The sequence below is a fragment of the Notechis scutatus genome, chromosome 6, assembly GCF_049901735.1.
Source record: "Notechis scutatus isolate UNSWTSFEM ecotype Mainland chromosome 6, rNotScu1.2, whole genome shotgun sequence".
In the NCBI taxonomy this organism is placed as follows: domain Eukaryota; kingdom Metazoa; phylum Chordata; class Lepidosauria; order Squamata; family Elapidae; genus Notechis; species Notechis scutatus.
In genome coordinates, this window is record NC_142014.1 from 33,555,516 (window position 1) to 33,574,162 (window position 18,647).

General features: G+C 36.5%; 1 protein-coding gene across 3 annotated transcripts in view; it reads right to left on the reverse strand.

Moving 5' to 3' along the window:
• Positions 1 to 587: 587 nt before the first annotated feature.
• Positions 588 to 18,647, reverse strand: part of RPAP3 (RNA polymerase II associated protein 3) — a 33,438-nt gene continuing 15,378 nt past the window's right edge. For 2 of the 3 annotated variants that reach the window (XM_026667822.2, XM_026667821.2), the window contains exons 5-17: positions 18,249 to 18,376; positions 14,846 to 14,967; positions 12,829 to 12,899; positions 12,549 to 12,740; positions 11,938 to 12,065; positions 10,641 to 10,762; positions 10,201 to 10,271; positions 9,951 to 10,067; positions 8,482 to 8,708; positions 7,828 to 8,026; positions 3,289 to 3,386; positions 1,454 to 1,554; positions 588 to 951 (exon numbers count right to left, since the gene is read on the reverse strand). In XM_026667822.2, coding sequence (XP_026523607.1) covers positions 866 to 951; positions 1,454 to 1,554; positions 3,289 to 3,386; positions 7,828 to 8,026; positions 8,482 to 8,708; positions 9,951 to 10,067; positions 10,201 to 10,271; positions 10,641 to 10,762; positions 11,938 to 12,065; positions 12,549 to 12,740; positions 12,829 to 12,899; positions 14,846 to 14,967; positions 18,249 to 18,376 — 1,662 coding nt within the window. In that variant the 3' untranslated portion in view covers positions 588 to 865. The remainder of the gene's footprint in view (positions 952 to 1,453; positions 1,555 to 3,288; positions 3,387 to 7,827; positions 8,027 to 8,481; positions 8,709 to 9,950; positions 10,068 to 10,200; positions 10,272 to 10,640; positions 10,763 to 11,937; positions 12,066 to 12,548; positions 12,741 to 12,828; positions 12,900 to 14,845; positions 14,968 to 18,248; positions 18,377 to 18,647) is intronic. The other variant, XM_087967931.1, reaches the window with a different exon arrangement.

Here is an 18,647-nt window from a genome sequence, read left to right on the forward strand (position 1 = left end):
TGCCTTAGGCATGAAAAATAGCTGGGTGACTTTGGGTCAGTCACTTTCTTTCATGCCAGCTTACTCCCCAGGGTTGTTGTTGTGGAGAAAGGCTCATTATTATGTACGAATAGGGTTGTTATTGTTGTGAAGGAGGAAGAAGGAATATTAGGTATATTTGATACCCTGAGGTATACAAAAGTGGGATAAAGAAATAATAAAATAAGTAAATATACCTGAAAGGATTATCCATAGGTTGGTTTACTATATAAACATCACATTTGGCTATATAGTTTAAAAAGCAATTCCCTCTACTGTAGCACATCCTACCATGGTACTCAGAAGTAAAATCTTATTCCTTGTTTAAGGATTATATATCACATACAATCAAGTATAGATAGTGGTTCTGTGTCAAAAGAAGCTCACATAGTCAAAATTGTAATTAGTGAAATTTTAACGGCAAACAAATGTTCTTAAAAGATACCAAGACTAAATAATAAAAATAAGGAAAGCATACAGGGTTTTTTAAAAATGATTTTTCACTTGTTTAAGCTTGAAATTCTGTCAAGAAATATTGGAATTATTGCAAATAAAAAAAAGATTTGAAATAATTTAACATTTGTGAATTTATTTATACAAATAAAATATATAATTTTAACACACAACTAATAAAGAATGGAATTTGATATTGTAAAAGTGTCAATCTTGTTTCTACAGAATATTCAAAATGAAAAATTAAATAAGATTCAGGCAAAACATGGTGGATCAACTCATAACAAAAAAGCAGAATGAACTTGAAATTCTCTATCATAATCATCTATATGGAACTGTCCTTCCAAAGCAGTATATAATCTGTATTTATACAGAGATTCAAAAAGTCTTTAAATTAAATGCTGTATTTTATCTTGAGTTGCTTAATAGGAGAATCTTCCAAATGAGATTGTTCCAAATGATCAAATAAACAACGCACAGCTATAATGAGAGAGAGAAATCTGGTATTACATTATGTTCAAATTAAAAATACATTTAGCATTTAGTAAATTATATCATCATTCAATTTATATATTAAAAAGGCCCTACTGAACTAAGAGTCATATTAAACTTGGAATAAACTGTAACATTTCCTTAAGCTTAACTTTATGAACAATACAATCCACTGCTATCCAGATGTAATTGTACAAAAAAAAAGGCAGAAGATGGCTTGGCCATTCTTCATTTTTGGTTCTTTGTTTCCTTATTATCTTCCAATATAAACTGAAATAAAAGATATCCAAAGAACTAGAAAGCTAGAAAGCATTTCACAAACCCAACAAATCCTAAATATTTTCAGGGACAGAAGGGTTTCTGTGGAAAAAATGTTATAATAAATGTTTTTAATATATCTGGAATAGTGACATGCTGCAACATTTATACTAATCTCTAAACTATCAAGCCAGTTGATTTTAATAGTGACCCAGTAATGTGTTTTACTTACTTTTTTTCTCTGACTCTGACATAAGCATAACTGCCATATCAAATCTTTTGGATTCTGATAATTTGTGCAGAATTTCAAGGATAAGTAAAGGCTCTTCTTTCCTTGTAAGATAAGATATTAATTCATACATATCATTATTTTTATTCGTGGCATAAAAATAGCACAACATTGACTAAAATGAAAAATGCATATTTGAAAATAATTCACACAGCTGCATACTCTAAAAGCAGCTATATACAGTATAAAATATAGAATTGTTGCTAAAATGAAAATAAAGTCACTGCCTGAAAACCAAATGACTCTTCTGTACTTTTCTGTTAGCTGATGGATTCCCAAAATTGCCATTGTTTAAATAAGAGAATGTCTTCAAACTGCAAATACGGCATTCCGTTGTATCTGCAACTATCTGGTTCTAAACTGCCCAGAATCACTTAAGTGTAGAAATTTAATAAACAAACAAATAAAATCTGTTCTATATTATAGATACACAATAATGGAAACATTCCATTTATATTAAAAAGTTGCCTAATCTTTATTTCCTTGGTCGCTGTAAATTTTTCTTCTTCTGTATACAAGTATGCAACTACACTAAATAAATTATACTTCCTCTTAAAAAGTAACTACCCCTCTCCCAAAGATACTGGTAAAAGTTTAAGAAGAATTATTTTCTTGGTTTAATTTTTTTGGCATCTTGAATTAAAAAGAATATTTACTAGTTGGCCTTGGCAAACTATTATTAATCAAGACCATAGATTCTATCTGCTGAATTTTCCAATATGCCCAGAGAGCTTGATGGAAGACCTTTACAACGTCTTTCAAGAGGTAGTCACTGATCCCTTCCAGAACAATATTTGGGTAGAATTTTGTGCTTTCTAGAAATTCAGAATGTTCTGAAACATAGCACAAAAATATTGAGATGAGTTGCTTCTTCTTCCCTAGTTATAAGTCTGCAAAAAAAGAATGCTTTCATTTTTTAATTTAACACTTTATTCAGAAGCTCAGAGTATTTCTGAGATGCAATCTTGTCAGATATGTATAAAGAAAAAATTGTCATGGCAACTGTACTTATGGATCAGCTCTGAATTTCTATTAAAAAATGGTAAAAGTCACACTGAAGTGTTTCAACCATGGGAACTACTTTTGCTGTTCTTACCCCTTAAGATGTTTTAAAACATCTTAAATTACATAATAATTTATTGCAGGGGTATCAAACTTGATTTCATTGAGGGCCACATCACAGTTGTGTCTGACTTTGTAGGGCTGGGGGGCTAGGTGAGGTTGGGCATGTCCGGGGGTGGGAGTGGGCACGGTGGGGCATCTGTGGTGGCCAAATGCTAAGGCAGGACTTCCCTGGAACCCTCCCTCACTCTCATTATAATCTATTTCTTTCCTTCCTTTTCTTTTTCTTCCCTCTTCATTCTTCCTTCCCCTCTTTCCTTATTTTTTCTTCCTTGGTCTCTTCCCATCTTCCTTTCTTTTTCTTTCCCTTTCTCCTTTCCTGTCCCTTCCTACATGGGAAACATTTCTCCTTTTGTTTTGTTTTTAGTTTGTTTTAGCTGGTGGAGGCACTGCGGGCTGGTTCTTTGCTGTTTCCAGGCCAGCTCCATGGGCTGGATCTGGCCCCCAGGCCTTGAGTTTGACACCCCTGATTTATTGTGCCTGCTTCTTATCCAATAGTATGAATTCTAATATTAGTATATTATTAGTATCAGAAAGAACAAATTTGTCTCAAGAAATATGCAGCAGAAAATATTAAAACTGATAATTCAGCTAAAGGCACAATTCAACCAAAAATACAATAGTAAATTAATCTGAGAAAATCATTTTAAACTTACTTAGTATGAAAATCCTGCAAAATTTTCAAGATTTGGCAAAAAACTTCTGGATCCAATGATTTTTGGAAGAGGTTAGGATAAAGGGAAGGATCAATTTGCTTTGGAAGAACAAAAGAAAATCAGACTAATAATAGAAATATATATAAACCAGACCACATATTTACTATTAATAGATTTCATATTCTTACATAAAGCTTACTTTAAAAAATGCAAACATAATTTATTGTAGCCAATCCTAACCCTAATAAATAGTATTTCTATAATTTCTGCAATGTCTTTTTCTTGACCTGGTCTACCATGAAGGGTTCACACTTAGTCCCAAAGTTCATCTTATCCTACCCTACCCTACCCTAATTTTTATATTATTATAATGCTATTATTGTATTTATTTTATACATTGTAACAACCTAGAGTCCAAATGGATTGAGGCAGGGTTTAAAATTCATAAATAAACAATTACAGCCAAGTTTAGTTGGAGAAATATTCAGCTTTATTTTTTGCTTCCCCTCAGCTTCAGTTCATTAACAAATGAAGCTTGCTTTGAGTATACATGTGTGAAACTTAATTGTATTTTAGATCCATTGCAGTAGTTTTAATACAGGCCACCCAGCCAATCAGAAAAATATATGAACTCTTTGCTATCAATTAACCAATGTATGCAGGAAACATACCACAGTAGTAATGGAAGACTTTAACTACCCTGATATCAATCGGGAGACAAAGTGGGAGATCGAACAGATTCCTAACCAACTTATCTGACAATTTTGTCATCCAAAAGGTAAAGGAAGGAACTAGAAGAAAAACTATACTGGACCTAATTCTTACTAATAGACAAAAAGTGATAGAGGCAGTTGAAGTTGCTGGAATGGGCGAGTGATCATGTCATGCTGGAATTCAATATAATGCAAACACATTGGATGTTGGATTAACCAGTGTCTTAAACTTTAAAAGAGCTGATTTTAACAAACTCAAAGAGAACTTAAGCAAAATTTCATGGATAAAAATCCTAAAGGGGAAAACAACTCAAGCAGTATGAGAAACACTGAAAAATATGATCATTAAAGCCCAGTCCAGCACTGAAAAAGAAAAACAAGAAACCCAAGAAGAAACCAGCAGCATTGTTGCACAAATATCTCTCTGATAAACTGAAAGACAAAAAAGGATAAGTTCAAAAAATGGAAGAGGAAATAAGGCAGAATATCAGCAGATAGTCTGAAGTTGAAAAGATGAAATTAGGAAAGCAAAGCTAGGAATGAACAAAGACTTGCAACAAAAGTCAAAGTTTATTTTAAAAAAGTTTCAACATATTAATAACAAGAAAAAAGTCAAGGAAACAGTAGGTCCACTAAAGAGAGAAAACAGCAAGGAAGTAACAGGCAGTAGAGAGAAAGCAGAGCTGCTTAACTCATTCTTTGCATCAGTCTTCACCCACACAAAAATTATAGCCCAACCTACCAAAAATACTACTGTAAAAGACAGACTAGAAATAAAAATTAAAATAAGCAAGAAAATTGTTAGAGAGCACCTATCTGATCTTAACTAATATAAATCACTGCGACCTGATGGATTACATCCCAGAGTTCTGAAGGAGCTGGAAGATGTTATCTCAGAACCACTGTATCATATCTTTAAAAAATCTTGCAGCACCAGGGGACTACCAGAGGATTGGAGAAGAGCTGATGTGGTACCCATTTTCAAAAAAGGAAAAAAAAAATAGACCCAGCAAACTGTAGACCAGGCATGTCCAAAGTCTGGCCCGGGGGCCAATTGTGGCCTGTTTCCAAATTTCGAGTGGCCCACAGCCTCTTCTCCCCGCCAGCTCAGCCTGTAACTCATCCCCGCCGGCTGGTGTTTGTGGGTGCTTCATTACTGGAGGTTTTTAAAAAGAGACTGGACAGTCACTTGTCTGAAATGGTATAGGACCTCCTGCTTGAGCAGGGGGGGGGGTGGACGAGAAGACCTCCAAGGTCCATTCCAGCTCTATTCTGATTCTAATACAAATGTTTCAAGTTTCAGTTCCAAGTAAACACACAGCAGCTTTGCAGGTCAATTAAATTGATTTAACCCTGGAGCTTTTTCCTCTATGCCACGTAGGTGAGAAGGGGCTCGTCAAAATGGCCACCACAGTTGGGACAGCCATGAATACCAAAGCATTGTGCAGGAGAGGAGAAAGTGGAGAATATACGGAACTGGGTGAGAAGAACTATTTAAAATCTAACCCCAAAAAGATTTGCCAGGGAAAAAAAGGATTTCACTGTCATATTAAAAGCAGCGGTACAAGTATTAAGAGAAAAGATTTAAAGCTGGGGGGTGGGAAGGAGAGGGAGAAGGCAATTTTTGGAATATAGAAAACATAGAAAATTGGAATTTTAAAGAGGATAAATATTGTTTTGTGGAAGCATATTAAAATATTGGAACTATATACTTAAAATATTGGAACTATATACTTAAAAAAACAGATACTTTATTATTTTGGATTGATATTTTAAAATTGAAAACTGGCTAAAATAACATTAAATGCTAATGCGAATTAAATGCTCCACCTAAGTAAGGAAGGAAGATACAAGATATTCCCAGGAAGCAGAAAATATTATTGAAATGACTTTGAAAGTTTCAACAAAAGGATTGAAAATAAAATACAAGAATTTTAAACTTTGTGAGAAGTGATTTTGGCGTGAATATTCAACTTGCCTTTGGATTTTTGGATTATTGGCCTTAAAAAAAACATTCAAAGAAATTAAACGAGATGTCTCACCAGCAAGAACAGAATGGGATCTGGGAAGAAATGGTGTCAATATCTAAGGATATTAAGGACAGCTGAAAAAAAAATCTTAACAAAATGCAGAGCATAGAAGAAAAACTGGAAAGGAGTGAACAAGATGCACAAGAAGAAGAGGAATTAATTAGAAGATCAGAAGAAAATACAGAGAAAAACCCAACAAATAGACTGTGGCAATGAGAAAAAAGAGAAAATAAATATAATAATAATGGATGTAATAAGTAGAGAGGAGAGTATCTTAAGGGAATGGAAAGAGGAAATAAATTTGCAAGATGACTCCCCTGAGAGAGAAACAAAAACAAGAGCAGACATTTTGAAAATTAGACAATGGAACAGGGTGGAGAAAAATTTAAAATGATAGGTTACGATCTGGAAGTAGACAGGGACAAAGATTTGAGAGAGGAATATGGGAGGCGAGCTAAAAAGAGAATGTTTAACACTTTAAAGCAAATAAGAGATAATGGTTAAAGAACATTTTTATTCTTTTTAAATTTTCTTTTCTTTTTTTTCTTTCTCCAATATAACAAAGATATAATTAAATTTAGAATAGGGTTGGAAATTAGAGAGGGGGGACGACAATAGAATATATGAAATGGAATTTGAATGATAGTTAAATTGAGTAGGCTTCATTAAAGTGGTGATTAGTATAAAAATAATGTATTGAAATATTAATTAAATAACGGAAGATTGGAATTTAATATTAACAGGAGTATTATTAGAACTACAAGGACTTGTTAAATGTATTAAATATGATTATTGATGTTTTATTTGTGGTAAAGGGAAGGATATATTTGATAAATGAAATGTTATATTAAAAAAGACTATTAGGGAATATTCTTGGAAATTGTAGTGGCATAACTGAAAGTTAGAACTGGGATGGAATTGGAGAGGGAGGAAATAATGGAATACACTTCTTTAATAATAAGATGATGTCAAGAAAACTAGAATTTGAATGAGGGTGATATTAAGTATATTTGAATAACATGAGGATTGGCATAAAACAACTAATACAATGAAATATTGAATACATAAATGAATAGAAGATTATAATGGAATATTAAGATGTGTATTAATGTTAAAATGAAATAAGATTGTGGAAAAAATAGCCAACATGATTATTAACATGCTACTGGATGTAAAAGGAAGATATCTGAATATAAGGATTGGTATACAAGTTAGATACTGAACAATTGAAAACCAAAGAATGAGAATTTTGGAAATAACAAACATAGGTAGGAATATTAGAAGTATAGAAGTTTATTAAAGTTAAATATATTGAGTATTATTTTAATTGTATCAAAATGTAAGACACCCAGTTGCCATATTGTTCACATGTTGATATGTATGTAACTCTAAAAAACTTTTTATAAAAAAAATACAAAAATATAAGATAAATAAAATAGAATATGTAATTATATCTCAAAGAAAGATGCCAGTATACTTACACAATTAAGCTATACCATTTTCTGAATCCCTTCAAGTCAGTCTTGATTTCTGGAAACTGCTCTGACAAGTCTCTGCAGCTTTCTTGACCAGATTTTAGAAGTGATTTGCCATTCCTTACTTCCTATGGCTGAGGGAGAGTGACTGGACCAAGGTCATCCAGCTGGCTTTGTGCCTAAGGCAGGACTCAGTCTCCCAGTTTCTAGTTGATGCCTTAACCACCATATCAAACTGATTCTCGAAATTAAATTTGTTAAAAGCCAAAAATGTGGGAGAAATTAGTCACCACAAACCATAGAAAGAATGAATTATCTTACCTTCAAATATGTATACAATTGATTGGGGTAATTTTTTAATTTTCGGAAATCTGACTCAAGTTGGAAAGAATTCACAGGGACTGGAGGCACGGAAACTTCAGACACAGAAGATATAATGTATTTTTCTCTCTTAGCTTGTTTTTTTATAGCACAAGGCTGAAGTGATGGTTTTTCTTTCACAGTGTTTGTGGTAACAGATCTAAAAATATTAAGACAGAGAATTTCTGTTTGGATAAATATTTTGCCTTAGGAAATATATACAATTACTTACCCTGGAGACATTTTCTGTGAATAGAATTTCACTACCAATTGAATATTTTATATATAATATCTATATATGGGGTGGGGGTGTATAAAATCTAATGTAGCATTAGAATCTCTGAAAGAATGAAAACAAATTGTCATTTGTGTAGCAACTTATGCAAATTTTCTTCTGTAATTAAGCTGAACAAATACTAAAACTGTAGAGATGTAAATTAGCAGTTGAAATGTTGAACTAGATTCTTAAACTCATGTATAATTTTAAAGGGTTCCAAAAAGTAGTGAGAAAATCATAATATACTTTTGGCACAAATTCATGCATAGGATATTTATTTTACAAAGCCTTTGAACACAAAAATTGATAATTTTCTGTTCTAAAAAATACAAGCCTACCCGGTCAACAAAGCATCACCAATTTCTTCTATTTTCAGCAGCTTTGCTTTGGGAGTCTCAGATGGAGAAGAAAAATCTTCATTTTGATTCTTAATAGATATTAATTCCTGTGTTTTATTTGGGTTATCAAAAACAGATTGAATAGGCTCAGATTCTCTGGTGGACATCAAATTTGCACTTAGCACATCATTACTAATTTCCTCAATGTTTATTCTTCTTAAAGGTTTCTAAATAAACAAAAACAACCGAGCAATGAATTAACATAGAAGCACACTTTTACATATAATGAGCAACATTTTTGAAGAATAACTGTATCTGTCTTAATGAAAACAAAGAGTATTTTGTCTATCTCTTCCACAGAAATAATCCAAGGGAAATGTTGTATCCTATCTATCAATCTACCTTTCTACAAAGGTAGAATGAAGAAAATAACTGAAATTTTACTCCTTTAAATAATTATACCTTTTGTACCTGATTTTTCAGTTACCTGAATATAAGATTAAAATGCTAGTTTATCATTATTTGAATGTGCAAAAGGAGAATGAGATAAAAAAAAACAGCAGGAGAGAATAAACCAGAATTCCACTTTTTTTGTGTTGGCCAATTCCTGAGTTGAGGAGTCTTTGGTGCACTCTGAGATTCGTTGTGTTCTTGCAGCTGTTTCATTTTGAGTAATGAAATGTCTGCAAGTGCACAAGCAAACTCACAGAGCGCCAAGGATCCCTCATTTCAACCATGACAAATATTCTTTATTAATTCCTGACTTATCAACATGTGAAGACTAGCAACTATGGTTTTAAAATCAGCTACCAACCATTTGCTTTGTTCCTGATGACTGAGTGTAATCTGTTACCAACAATACCCAATATACTGAGTCCAAGAAGTTGACATTGGTATTTTTATTGTGAACTTTATGACTTAATACTGTGATTCAAAAATGTTCATGCTCTTTTGACTAACTTTGTTTAGTTCTAATAAATGTTTTGCCCACCTATGGATTTTAATGATCTCACCCTCATCTCAAACCCAAGAGAATCATGATTAATTGGTGGCCAAGATTTGCAATTAACCTAAATATATTCTGGGTTAGATTCAATAACATGCTTTGAACTGGATAAGTGAAATTGAATCCTGGATAATTTATTCAGTTTTATTATCAAGAAGCATTCTGTTGTTATCTACTAAACCCACAATTCCCTCATTATTATATAGAAGTATTTGATTACTGGTAAATGAATAAGAGAGACAGGATTGGAGTCAGAAACAAGTAATTTCAATTAGCCAAATTGCTTATCCTTGCAGAAACACTATCCCAAAAAATGTTCTCACTAAAATTTAAAAAAATTAAAACTTGCATCCTTTTACCATTAATACTTAAGACCTCCTCCCACCTTTTAATGTCACATTTTTAACTATATTTGTCCTATTTAAAATATTTATATTTAAGCAAACAAACCAGTACTACTTACAGCTGATCTCAGATGTAAGGGCTTATCAAAGGGTTTTACCAGATTTTGTATTTCTGATTCATTCTGTGATAGTCCAAAATATTCAGTGTCTGACAAAAATCCTTTTGCGATTAACTCCTTAAAGAAAAGATTACTCAAATAAATACCCATGGAAATCTAAAGAGGTTAATACCCACAAAATATCCAGATTAAAAGCAATTAATTGCTGTTGCAAGATGGTATTAAAATACATAAGCATAAGCACACGTACATTTTTAAGCTTTGTTATTTCATTCATTGCTTGCTTATTTCCAGGTTCCAGCTTCAGGACACTTTCGAAATCTAGCAAAGGCAGAAAAAAAGAATTTAGGCTTTTAATATATTTTTATGAAAGAGACAAGTAGGTGCATTTCTTCCAATATGCACATTTATTCACAATGGTACAGTTATATCTTTAAAGGGCAAGACTAGCTTCAACAGGACTTCCAAATCATTTCTCTGATTAAAACCTATAGGATTTTTGTAATAGTGACATTATCTATTCTTTAATTTTTAAATTTCTAAAAAGTAACTAGATTTTTTTTAATAAAACCTTGTGCTACTGTATACCACAGCATTTTGAATATCTGAATGCTATTGCTGGATTGGAGTTGCTTCCTTCAAAAAGTTGGATAGAAAAAGGGACAACATTAAATAGGCACACAATCCTACCTTGCATAGCTTCTTTTAGTTTTCCAAGGGCAGCTCTCGCTGTGCCTCTTCTGGCAAAGGCTTTAGAATATGAAGGATCAAATAGCACAGCTCGAGTGCAATCTTCCTCTGCTTCTCCATATCTTATTGATAAAGAGTTGCTTGTTTAAAAAAATACTTATTACAGAATAATTTAATACAGTTTTGAGCTCTTAAAGCATACAGTAATTCTCACCTATTCCAATGAAGGTTTTCATATTTTATGTGAGGTATGAAAGAGAAATATATACTAGAATGCATGTAAAATCACCTCAACAGGGTAGGGCTAATATATGTTTATTAATAAGAAACAAAAATCTTGTAGATACTAGAATGGTAAGATACTCTATCTGAAGCTAACAACAATAATTCCTTGCAAGATGTTGTTGGATTTTTACTAGTTGTGTTTTGTGAATGTTGATAAAAAATAAAGACGAAAGGCAAATAAATACATAATTGTGACTGAATTAAGTCCACTAAGAAAACATGTAAATTTGATGAATTATGTACAACTAAAATACATGTGAGAAGTATTAGTTCAGAACTACTTAATGTAAGCCATTCTACCAATAAAGAATATTGTAGCTTAGGGTTGAAAAGAGGGGTCCTTGTTGCTCTCTGAGCTTGCTTGTTTTCTTGCAGACGTTTTATTACCCTAACTAGGTAATATCATCAGTGCTAGTATGGAGTGCTATTTGCTGTCAGTTTACATTCTGGTGTCTTGCCTGTCTGTGTGGATGGGAGCAGTCTCAGAGATTCTTTGATTGGACAGTTTACTGATGGCTATTTTAGCAGTTTCTTGATTCGGGTATTGCTTACTTGATTGTTGGTCTGAAGTTGACCTTGGAGTTAATCTATGCTGATCTGAGTGCTGATTATTGGTGGAGAGGTGGAGTCTTTTTCCCTTTTGGGCTGATTAATTATCTCTTTTGCATAGTCTATAGATGTTGTTAATGTCTATGTGTCTATTGATGGCTGATTATCAAAGAAAATCAATTGGGAAAAATGTGACAATCTTAGACTAGGCCAAGTCCAAAAATGCCAGGGAATTTCTAGAAGCCTGGCACTGACAAATCTCCTTACTAGCACTGATGATGTTACTTAGTTAGGGTAATGAAACGTCTATAAGAAAACAAGCAAACTCAGAGAGCACCAAGGACTCCTCGTAAGCCATTCTCAATGACACAATAAAATGAACGGTTTAATAAAAATCATTATGCATTTAAAAGTGAATTTCATAAAAATGCATACATAAAAAGGATAAATTCACACAACTCACTTTTGAACTTTTAGATAGGCCATAGCTCTATTTGCTGGAAGAAGTGCATTGGTGCCATCTGCTGCTATTCCACGTGTGTAACATTCTATTGCTATTTCATATTTACCTTCTTTGAAATATCTGTTACCCTATCATATTTGGGTAAAGAAATAAATGATGTTGTAATCTAAATATATGCATTCATGTACTACTGAAAATAACACTTTTCTCAATAATTTTATTTGCAAGAATAGAGCAGGAAGAATTGACCACGGGGAAATTTTTCAGACAGCTATATAGGATTCTGTGTGCTTGGTATCATACAGTAAGCAACATGATGTCTCCAGTTGTTTGGACTACACTGCCTGATACCACAATTAGCGTTACTGTTGAAATTATAAGCTAAATTGAGATGTCATAAGCCAATTGTAGGCAATGCATCATCTGAAATTACTGACATGCAAAGCAAGCACAGAAAAAAAATCAGTTTAACAATATTGGGCAAACGTAGTTATCAATTATTAGAATGCAATCCGTGAATAGCATGGTCATTCTGCCACTGGCCAAGAAATGGTTAGACCAAAAACATTCCAATTTAAATACCTGAAAAATATTCTTGCATTGCTGCTTACCAAATCTTTTTCTGCCAGAGCCTTTTGCTTCAACTGCTCCTCCTCCAATTGTTTCAGTTCATCTTCTGCAATTTCCACTTTCCTAAAGGTATCTGTATCCTCCTCCAATTGTTTCAGTTCATCTTCTGCAATTTCTACTTTCCTAAAGGTATCTGTTTCTTCAGCCTGACAATTTTCTTTTGACAAGAGAGCCTAATATAAAAACATAAACAATATTTCAAATATTTAGGCTACACAGAATCATGGTCATTGGCAAATTGATTAAGCTGATGTTCTTCACCTGTTCAATTTTCCTTAGTTCATTCTTCGCTTCAAAGTTGTTTAAATCCAATTCCAAAACCTTTTCATAATCTGCATGAAGATATCAAGATAGAATTTTCAAAAATGATGATTGTATAAGACAATTCTTTAAAGAAAGAAAAAAAGCTTCCATTATGATACAGTAGTGGTTCTTTATATAAAATATGACATGGTTCAGTGCAAAAACTGTGAGCTAGATAAACTAGTTCATTCCTGAAATACACTCCATTGTCTAGAGCAGAACTGTCAAACTTGTGGCCCATGGGCTGGATGCGTCATGTGCTGGCCATGCCCACGCCCGGTTTAGTAAAGGGGAAAAAAGTCCAATATGTCACTTGATGCTGCGAGTTTGACACTGCTGGTCTAGAGTATTATAGTTATATTCTACAATATTAGAAACTAACTCTTGCATGTACTTGTTTTCATTTTGATTGAACATGGCCACAGTTCATTTTTTGTTTTCAATTTATTAACATAGCCTATCATCTATCTAAAGATGGGATAAAACTGTAAAAAATAACTTTTATGTACAAATCTGTAAGATCTTCTACAAAGATCAAATAAAGCATATTATGTCAGTGTTTAAATTTTTTAAAATCACAAATATTTACCACAATAACACAAAAAAACCCTCTTAGGCAACCTAAGAATAATTGGCCAAGTTCTTCTATGCTGAGACTGGAGAAGCAGCAGTGAATGGAAAGTAATAGTGATAAACTGAAATATATACTCTATAAATCAAAGTTTTTGCAAAACACAACAAAAAAAGGAATGCATTATACAACACAGGGGTCGCCAACCTTTTGGACCTCAAGGACCATCAAATTCATAATTTTAAATCCCACGGACCAGTAATACGAATCCAACGGCCCGCTCGCTGAAGCACCTGGACTCCCACCGATGGGATGGGGTCCTTCAGGCACTTAACTTGGCTGTCTGTTTCTCCAACCTTAAATACTCAAAAGAGTCATTTGGCCCCGTTTCCCACAGAAAACAAAACACTGGGATCTCTCATCTCTCTCTCTTTCCCTCCCCCTCTCTTTCTCCCTCTTTCTCCCTTTCTTTCTCTCTTTGTCTCTCACTCCCCCTCTTTCCCTCCCTCTCTCTTTCTACCGATCTCCCTCTTTCTCTTCCTCCCCTCTTCCTCCCTCTTTCTCTCTCTTCCCCCTCCTGTCCCCGGGGGTGGGGGTGGGGGTGGGAAAGGAACCTCTGAACTGGTGCTGGATGGTGAGAATCTGATGTCTGGAGGTCGATGAGCCACATACTGAAGACCAGATGGCTGGCGGGGTGGTGGGGCAACAGGGGTTATACCGATAGCGGATGGACTGATATGTGCAGATCGCGACATCGGAGCCCTTCCTGGGTGTTCCCTGGCCTGCGAGGGGAGGGCGCGATCTCCCATGCCTCTCCCCTCAGAAGCTTCTCTTCCTCCTTGCCAGAAGCACTCACCACTCTTCTGGCACCTGCCAAGCCTCCTCCTTCCCACTGGGTGTGTGAGCACTTCTGGCGAGGAGGAAGAGTGGGTCGAGCCTCCCCCTTGCAATATCTTCACCTGAGGGCATCGCTAGCAATCGCTTCCTGTGGCTCAGGAAGTCCATGCTCTTCCCGCTGCTGCTCGGCCTCCTTGATGTGCTGAAGCAGGAGGCAGCAGCCACGACACGGGTTTGCTAGGCAGCTAGGGAGACTGCAGGATTGGCCTACCTTCCCACCAGCCATCTGGTCTTCAGCACGTGGCTTGTCAGCCTTAGGACATCAGATTCCCAGCACCCAGCACCAGTTCAGAGGTTCCTTTCCCTCCACCCCACCTCCTCGCAGGCCCTGGAACACCCGGGAAGAGTTCCGATGCTGCGATCTTCTGCATGCATCACTCCAACTGCTGCCAGTATCACCCCTGTTGCAGACACTGGTGCGCTGCAGCCCACCAAAATTTTCTCCCGGACCACCAGTGGGCTGAGGCCCACCGGTTGGCGACCACTGATATAATACATGACATGTACCTTCTTTGGCACCCTTAAAATTTTGCAAGGCAAAACGAGCTGCCCCTCTTCTGCTATAAGCCTTTGTGTAATTTTTGTTTAAGGCAAGAGCTAAATTGCAATCAGATTCAGCCACAGAAAACCTGAAATGGAATTGTATGACTATTAAAATAATTATTCATTAAAAACTTACTAATAAAATGACAAGCCCTGATATAAATTCTGAAATTATTTATCTGCTACATTTCTTTCAGTAGTTCAGTAATTCTGCATTAGATATCTTCCTCCAATTTCTCTGATTACCGAGGTCTGAGGAATCTTGTACAAAGTTATCTAGCAAGTTACCATAGGGGAGGATTTGGACCTGGGTCTTTTAGATCCATCATCTTAACTATTTCACCATATTATTTCTCAAAGCCATCAATGAACAATTGGAGCAAAGCTTAAAAAAGCTTCCATTCTTAACTTCATAAGCTATCAAGGCTGCTGAAGACATAGTCTACTACTGTACATTGGAAGGACTGTGTAAAAAAAAATTCTCACACTGGTTGTCCAATTTTGAGGAGAATACTAGCCAACCACTGATAGGGTACTGGTGTTTCAATTTAGATCTTATTTTTGTGGAAGCCTTATTTGTTTTCCCCATGTTCTGGGAGGCCGGGAGTGCCTCCTTGCCTAATGGTCTTACCAGCAACTTGCTCCATGGAACAGCTGATTTTGTGGGTGCCGCATTTCCCCAGTCACCTCATGGAGGCTTGGCCCCTTAATCACAGCCCGATCAATTGAGCCAGCAAGGGCTGGGAGCTGCCTCTCATTCTGCTCTCTGCGGAGGCCTCTCAGTGCAATGTTCTGCCGAGCAAACCTTCACCTTCCCCTGCGCAGGATTGCAGAGTTGAAGGTTTCAGAGGGAACATTTTTGGAATGTGTGTCTGTGCAGAGCTCCCCAAGGATAGAATGATCAGCAAGGAAATGGGGGAGGGAGAGGGTTTTCTGGATGATCAGAGCAAGATGAAGCCTCCAGCCTTGCAATCCTATGCAGGGAAGGTGAAGGTATGCTCTAAATCTGCAGCAGAGCATTGCACCAGGAGACCTCTGCAGGTACCGGTAACATTTCTGAAATGTTAACTTTTAACACCGTACTCACAGGAAAATCCCCCCTTCATCATGGTTTGATTCGCTTTCTGTGAAGCTTTGTGCTGAGAAAGGGTTGTGCTTTCTCATTCCCTTCTCTCCCCCATCCACCCCTCCGGCTGTCCATCTCAGTTTTCACAGACAACCGTCTGCCAGGGTGAAGGTTTCCTCGTGGGGCGCTATCGAATTTCCAACCCCAACAGATCCAGTGGGCACGAGCTACCCCACCCAAAAGGGGGAAGGAGATGATGGGAGGGGAAGTTCTGGGAGATGAAATCCACAAGTCTTTAAATGGCCAAGCGGCTACCCATGCTGCTGCTGGCCTCTTTACTTCCTGGCAGCACTGCTCTTGGCAGCGCTGCAGGACTGCTCCTGCCTGGCCGGGTTGAATTATCTCAGATCGAAAACCTTGGAAAACCTTTGGGCCTTGGTGGGCGCTGCAACTCTCATTCCAGCTGTGCATGGAATGGCAGCGGGCGAGGCAGCATGACTCCACCAGCGGCTGCTCACGAAGGGGCCCTGGCAGGTTGGCAGCGCTCACGTTTTCAGAGGTTTTCGATTGGGTCTTGGTGGTGAGCTGGGCTGGTGGAAGGCGAGGTGACTGCAGAGCCGCAGATGAGGCAGGCGCCAAAGGCGACCAGGGGCAGCCCTAATGCCTGCTTCGCACAGCTGGTAAGAGAGGTGCAGCACCCACCAGGGTCTGAAGAACACCAGGCTCAGCATAGATGTATGGTAAGCCTGCAACAGCGAATAGGCATGCAGGCTGGCGCACAGCAGCCCAAAGTCAGTGGCGGGAGAGTCGGCACAGGTAGCAGGGCTCCACCGGCAGCCACTTCTGAAGGGGCCCTGGCAGGCTGGCGGCACTCAGGAGGTTTTTGGAAGTTTTTGATCTGGGATGATCCGGGTTGGAAGTTTGATTGCACCCCATGAGGGAGCCTCCACCCTGGTGGATGGTTGTCTGCGAAAGCACTAAATACACTAAAGATTGTGAAGTATTTAAAAAGACCCATTAACAGGCAAAATTAACACAGGATTAGCAAAAGATTCTTGTTTTTCAAAACCTAAAATAAGCATGAGAAAAAACTCTAGAAAATAGCAGAAAACAAGAAGTTGTCTAAAATTTGGTTCTCTTCTTTAATCCAGAAGTGTTCCAAGTAACAATATCACAAAAGTAACCAAGAGTGAAGAATGCTTTGCTAAAGCGAACTCTCCAAATTTTGTCTGTTTGACAAAGTTTTCTTGCCCAGAATCCAAATTAAATGATAACAAAAAGGAAGCACAAATTGTTCAAAGTCTATTCAAGCATTAAATGCATGGGGCCTATCATTCTCACTTGGTCTTCCTCACTTCACAGAATTGTTTTACTACTAAAATGGGATTTTTAAAATGCATTTCCCTGAGCATCCTTAAGGTGAAATTTGATGTGTAACAAAATTGCAATGGGAATGAAGTAATTCTTCTTAAAGCACATATATATTTTAAAAATGTATTACTGTATATACTAGAGTATAAGCCTAGTTTTTCAGCCCATTTTTGTGCTGAAAAAATCCCCTCGCTTATACTCGAGTCAGATTCCCTCTGAAAAAAATGGTGTGGAGTCGCGGCCTCCGGCGGCAGCGACTCCCAACAGCCCAGCCGGGAAGGGAAAGGCAAAAAGCGCTTTGCCTTTCCCTTCCAGCGGCGGGACTGGGGCGCGCCGGCGGTGGTGACTCCTGACTCAGGAGGCCTCCGAGGGAGGGAAGAGAGTGACTCCTGCCTCCCGCTGTCATCATCATCTTCTTCTTTTGGGTTAGTGAATCAATTAAACCTTTCATGATAGTGAGATCGTTTCCCAAATTAATTATTTTTATTTTTGAAATTTACCAGTAGCTGCTGCATTTCCCACCCACGGCTTATACTCGAGTCAATAAGTTTTCCCAGTTTTTTGTGTAAAATTAGGTGCCTCGGCTTATATTCGGTCGACTTATACTCGAGTATATACGGTAGTTTTTCTTTCCTTTCTTGTACTACATTTTGCATTCTTCAGATAGCTCTATTTTGCACTGCTCTCCAACTGGAAAAATAGTCTTGTTTTTTATTATAATACGTGTTGTGTGTGTGTGTGTGAGAGAGAGAGAGAGAGAGAGAGAGAGAGAGAAAATTACAAGGTTAAAACTAGCAAGACAAAATTTTTGTCAGATAATGGTGTGGTAAATGTATTCTAATAAAACATATGTAAAAAACATATGTAATTCAATATCCTCTGAAATTGATTATATTTGAAGTGAAATATGATGGAAACCAACAAACTTACTTCTTTAGCCGAAAAAAGGCAGATGCCCTATTTGTAGGCAAAGCGGGATTGTAAGGATCTGCATTCATTCCCTTTGTATAGCATTCTATTGCAGCATCATAGTTTCTTTGTTTAAAATAAGCATTGCCCTGTTAAAACAAATGTGATAAAACACAAAGATGAATATTATTACAAACCCTTATTCTCTTTTTCTCATGTATTTGAAACAATAATTTCCCAGTTTTTCAAATCAACAGAATTATTTTAAAATGCTAGATAAATGAAATCCTTCAATTTAATTTAACAGGAGAGTCCGATTCAACAATAATATTCTGGGCTTCTCAAACTCTTTCTGTTAAATAAATGCTGTATCTCCCACATCATCATAGTAATTGAAATGGCAATTTTATAAATCTAATT